We start from the raw sequence: 5948 nt of genomic DNA on the forward strand, positions 1-5948 counted from the left end.
GTTACCTCCATCTCTTGAGCAACCCATGTCCACAACTTTATATTGCACATCACTGTTAAAGATTTAACACCTGCGTTACATTGCCCTCCCCCCAATATAATATCTTTGTTAATTAGCTAGTGCAAATTTGTTTAGTGATGGCGCATTTGAGCGCATTTGAAGTTATAAAAGATAGGTATGATGAATTCAAAAAAATATTATCATTTTAGAAAAATGACGCCCCCCCCCCCCGTTTTAATCGCTGATAGCTGGGTTATTAATGTGGCGCACAATTGTTTCTTTATGGCGCATATGAGCGCATTTGAAGATCTTTAAGATCATGTCATTTAAATTTTTAAAAAAGGGGGATAGCGTGACGCTAGCCCCCCTGCGTAACTAACCTGGGAATTCATCCAGATATATGGCCCCTATACTTAACTCCATACCGTCCATAAGGGCCCTTTCTATCCAGACGCCCATATTTTCTTTATTAATATTAAGTGAGTTCGAAATCGTTATTGCGGGTTATAAATTATCAAAAACGACTCAACGTTCATGGAAAAGTTGTAGAAAATTGTATCAAAGATTTACCAGACTGCAATTTTGTTTATCTCCAGTAGAAGAGAAGAAAATCGCCAAACTAGAGGATATCTATGATAATCACAAGGTTTTCACCACCTTTGTATAAATTTATCTAAATAAAGAAAATTTTCCCGTACTGTACCACCCAGAAGGATAATACTTTGCCCAAGAATATTGAAAAATTCATAACAGAAAATATAAAAATGATTATTTTGTTTCATCATACAGTACATTTTTTTCTAAAGCATTTGTTTTTTTAATTTGTTCAGTTTTCAAGCTCTGAAGTAACACATTTCTTTCCTATTAACTCATTAATAATAATCATGAGTGGTTCCCTAATAATATAAAAACGTTAGTTATCATCTTAGTTCATGAGTGATGCTTTTGCAACAATTTATGTCAGTGTGAAGCTTCAAACTAATGAATGAATATTTGTTCAAACTATAACTTTCAATACTAACAACGAAGGCATCGCCCAAACCGTAAATGTGCCCATAAATCATTATAGCTCAATAGTGACTTGTTTTTAAGAATTAGATGTCTACATGATGACTCATGTTATCAATTTTTGGCAATTAATTTGTTTCCAACGCATTTACCTCAACTTTCACATCTTTTCTTATTTGTTCAGCTGCTCTTCACTTTTAAGATCCAGTCTTTGTCGTAAACAGTAAACAAATGTACATAAGTAACGTTGCTTTTATCATCAGATGAAAATTTACATAATAAGATGAGTATTTAGTATAAGAAGACCATTTTACACAGTACGACGACATACTTCAAGTTTATCTTAACTGGAAAATATCAATTGAATTAAACGGATTCTTCAGCCATGAAGTTTGCCATCATCTGCTTGTTTCTGGCATTATGTACCATCAAAGTAAGTTACCTTTTAAGTTTCTGAAAAACAAGGTTTTAATCTAGTCTAATCTAATTCTGTTAATCTAACCACCCCTTCCTGTTTCCCTGGACTAATTGCAAATATTTGTACTACGTTCACCAAATTTTGGTGTACCTAGAAACGGGCTTCTAAAAAATGTAACAGTTAAATAAAAAATTTGCCAATGTTGGACAAGTCCTCTCAAGAAAGCATCTCGTTACAAGTTAATAAGTTACTTATTGACAAACTAAACTCGTTAGAGATACAAGTTATATAATTTCAATGTAACTTATTACATGTACCGACTAAAGTAGCTTAGACTTTTTGTTAAATTCACCAACTGGTTTTCTAGGTTTATTAAATAATTAGTATGTATTAATGAAAGAAATTACATTTTTATTTAAAACAATCAAAATATACCAAGCGTTCACTTAATATAAGGCCTATCTGAAGTTTCGATAAACGTTTAAGCGCAATTGTTCCTTAAAGGTATTTGGTCAAAAAGTTAGAAATATTAAAATGAAAACTAATTTCGGAAATAACAAAAAAAGGTCAAAGTTACAGAAAAATGTAAGCTAAATCACATAATGATTTATTTACTTAGAAAATTAGCCAATTCAAAGTTACTGTTCCTTTACCTTTTCGAGGAACTTCGTTCCTTGTACCTGATTACTCTTCAATACTGTTTTTATTACAAAAAATAAATCAGGTCAAAATAATTTTATTTTGAATAGAATTATGAACTCAAAAAGTCATAATTATCAATTACAATAATTAATATTCAGCATTCTGTATCACTCCTTTTTATATTATGTCAGTTTTAACGTTTTTAATGTTTATTTCATACTATAGTTTTTAAATGTACATCGCATTTTTTACACTTATTCAGACATAAACTAGTATGTAAATCCTAATTAAACTCTAGCATAAAAGGGTCTTTGCTTAAGATTATTTATTTAATAGTCCCACTTCTTTAGAAATAATATTTTTTTCCTAGTTATTTCCAAAGTATATAAAGAATTTTATTCTAGGGACATATTTAAGAAAATATAGATTAGTGAAAAATGTATTATACTAGTATTGAAGTACTAAACTTTGAGCACCATATATATTTGTCTATAAAACGTGTAATAAACGTATCTCAAAAATGTTTCGAGATATATTTCATTAATTGATTTCGAATTGGTACAAAAAAATTAAATCAACTTCTTAATTCGCTTCCTGGATTATACTGAAAGATAAACAGATGTATTTGTAATTACAGGTAGTTTGGCTTTTTTAAATTTCAGCATCAATTTATCCCATAAAACGTTTAAACATAGATAAATGATGAGCATAATTATATAAAATACGGTTTCTTCTCAGTAATGTCCGTTAAAAGTTGGGTCCCACTGTTTTCATAAAATTACCAACAAGATCAATTAGAAGGTATTCATTAACTTCTATTCGTCTCGAATAAAGAATTGTATGTGATTGTTTAACTATTTGAGTAGCCCACAATTATTATTATTATTACACTATCAAGCCATTTCCCTTTCAGGGTAGGCGTGACTCACTCGGTAGGGGAAAGGAGTAGTGTGTGGAAGGGATAGAGATTTTTCAGATTGATCCATAATTCTCGTGCTATTTAAGTATATAACACGTTCGTTCCGCAACACTGCTCCGACCCAGGTTGCTGATCAGTCTCTCTAAATGCTTAATATTAGAATTCTTAATGTTTTTTTAAAGAAAATAACTACAGAAAAACGTAGAAAAATTTTGATAACAAAAATAGATTGATAACATATAGACCTTGATACCATCTCGAATATATTCGATTGGAGACGGTATCAAGGAATTTAGTAAATTTTGTTACAAAAGTTTGAACGTTTACATAGAACTTTCACAATCCAGAAGATAATTGAGGCCACGCTTAGAATATGACGCGAAATAGTCTTCCAATTATGATCACAAACAAAATATTTACAAGTAACGTGATTATCAGTCGCGCTAAATGAAGTGGATGACAAAATATGTACTATTGAAAGAACACCTGTCTCGTATTCGATATCATCACGTTTATTTGCGCCAATTACATACTGTGCAAAACGGGTTATTCAGATTCTCATTTTTGATTGGTCGTAATTTTTCTGCACACCTTTACAAATAATTCAAAAGACCTATTTCATCATTACTTTATAATTTTACAGATATTCTATGCAGATGCGAATATACTGGATAAATTATATGCCGATTCCGTGAATGAAATAGGGACTTTCGTAACACCATGGGAAAATAAAATTCTGGTGAGTTGTTGAAAATTATTAAAAATATTTTGAAATAATTTGAAAATGGAACTGATTAAATTATTAAGTTAAAGCTTTAGCGAAGCTAAGGTACTCTTATTATTTTCAAATAAGAAAAAAACATCTTAATAATTTACTGTTCAAATCGTCATATAAAACAATACAATCAATTATAATTTTTTTAATTCACTGTTAATGCTAAGAAACTAATTATAAGATTTTCAGTATGTAAAAGATTAAGAGATACTGATATTTATCTTTCTTTGTCATTTAGTCTTGTTTTACTGCTGCACATCAGCAAGGGAAAGATATTGAAAATTGTGAGAACAATTTTAATGTCCCACTCCAAGATATTGTTCCTTCGTTGCAAAAGGACATGCAGAAATGTATTGATGATGCCCGTATAAGCAATCGTCTCAAGGTGAATAGAAAATATTCCTGTTCTGAAAATTTGTATTGTAAATAGTAATCTTATTGACTAACCATGCTATTTTTAAAGTAAAAAAATGTTTCTATTCCCTTAGTATGATAAAAGAAATTACTTAAAACCAAATTGCTATCATATTTGAAAATATGTATCTCTATGTTTTGAATAGTTTTAAAAGAGGCTCAAAGATTTAAAGCATTTATACAGAATTCCAAACTTTTTGTCATCAACCAATATACAATAATCACATTACAAAGAAAAGTGTCATATGATAGGGTTAGGATATAAAATTATACTTCTATAAAATAAATACAGATACTATTTGTTTATTTTTTTCAGGTTGCGAGTGAATGCTGTTCAGCCAAAGTAAATGCTTTAAAAAGTCAGGTGCATTCTCTTGTAAATCAAGCCCATGTATGCCTTCGTAAATTAGGATTCTCTAACTGTCACTAAATGACTACAGTCAGAAAAGGTTATCTTTAGGTTTCTTCTTCAAATGTTTCTTCAAATTTTATTTTAGACCTGTGAAGTATTAGTTGAGCACTAATTGATACTGTTTTTCCTGAGTCTCATTTCAATACCTGAAATTATACCTGAAATGATTACTTTGCTAATAGTAAGGTTGACTTTTTTATACATAACTTTCAATAAGGCCTGTAATTGTGAATAATACTACGTTAGATTCTAGAATTATTACTTTTAAATTCAAACCAACTGTATGAAGTTGTTCGGTTCGAAAACAATTTTTTAACTCTGATTGTATCGCTATTTATAAAAAATTCACAATAAATACATATATTATTAAATCTTTTAAGTTCTAGCCGTTCGAAAAATTTTCCTGTGAAATCCGTCCAAACTACTCCCTAAATTTAAATCGGTGAGACGTCACTATTTATAAGTAAAAATCCTTACCTAACGTTTAATTCATCCATCCACTTCTAGATATTTCAACCAGTGCTATCACGTTGTAAAGCAGTGAAAATTTTTTATAATTTGATTCACAGAACCCTTTTTCCATTGATTAATAAAATAACTTCTTCTAGTTTAATTATAAATGATAGTTTTAAAAACAATCTGAGCGAAAGAACCGGAAAAATTATATTAAAAAATAATAATATTACCTCGGCAAGTAATTTACACGGGGAACAGTAGGGGGAGGGTCAGAAGGCCCCTGGATCTTTGACAAAAAGGTCCCCGAAATTGCATTGTTTGAGAATTCCAGTAAAAATAGGTATAGACACACAGAAAATTTTTAATAAAGTCTTGCAAATAATTGAGTGACTGTGTATTCTTAATTTAAAATAATATTCAAGGAATTATTCATTAAAAGAGATACAATTTTTATCGGTTAAATTACTTTTTCCACATCACACTTAGTTTTACACTAAGCTTGAAGAATAAACGAGAAATTAAATCACCATTCATATATTGAAAAAATTATTCAAAATCAAATTAAGAAGTGGCTTTATACTTACCGCAATAACAATAAGAATAGAAGGATTTTTATCATTTTTTAAATCAATTTTCTTAAAAGGAGATCTGAAAGTAATGTAGAGGAATGAGGAAAATATTAAAGTAGTTTAATTATTGATAGCATTGTTCCTTTCAAGATTAAAGTTCTATTATACAATTGAGCTTTCGTACTAAGTCTAACATAAGCTGCAACTGCAGAATGTTCACCGCGGTTCACTTAAAACCAAAATGATTTTTATTTGACAAAATTCAAATTTTCTTAAATAATTTCACTATAACTTCTATATCACAATATTTTTATTTTGAGAAGCTTTTCAATTTA

At 29.5% G+C, this 5948-nt stretch overlaps 1 protein-coding gene across 1 annotated transcript; it reads left to right on the forward strand.

Moving 5' to 3' along the window:
• The first annotated feature begins 1339 nt into the window (after positions 1-1339).
• Positions 1340-4887, forward strand: LOC117171888. The gene is made up of 4 exons (XM_033359534.1): positions 1340-1441; positions 3631-3726; positions 4001-4147; positions 4493-4887. Exons 1-4 carry the CDS (start codon positions 1394-1396, stop codon positions 4604-4606), a joined length of 405 nt encoding a protein of 134 aa, XP_033215425.1. The 5' UTR covers positions 1340-1393; the 3' UTR covers positions 4607-4887.
• Positions 4888-5948: the final 1061 nt, after the last annotated feature.

This window comes from Belonocnema kinseyi, chromosome 4 (assembly GCF_010883055.1).
Source record: "Belonocnema kinseyi isolate 2016_QV_RU_SX_M_011 chromosome 4, B_treatae_v1, whole genome shotgun sequence".
Taxonomy (NCBI): domain Eukaryota; kingdom Metazoa; phylum Arthropoda; class Insecta; order Hymenoptera; family Cynipidae; genus Belonocnema; species Belonocnema kinseyi.

What these genes read in the sequence shown, in the direction of transcription:
- LOC117171888 (XM_033359534.1), top strand. Translation starts at nt 1,394, where the DNA reads ATGAAGTTTGCCATCATCTGCTTGTTTCTGGCATTATGTACCATCAAA. An exon ending in TGGCATTATGTACCATCAAA is followed by an intron (nt 1,442 to 3,630) that starts GTAAGTTACCTT and finishes ATAATTTTACAG; the next exon opens with ATATTCTATGCAGATGCGAA. An exon ending in GTATAAGCAATCGTCTCAAG is followed by an intron (nt 4,148 to 4,492) that starts GTGAATAGAAAA and finishes TATTTTTTTCAG; the next exon opens with GTTGCGAGTGAATGCTGTTC.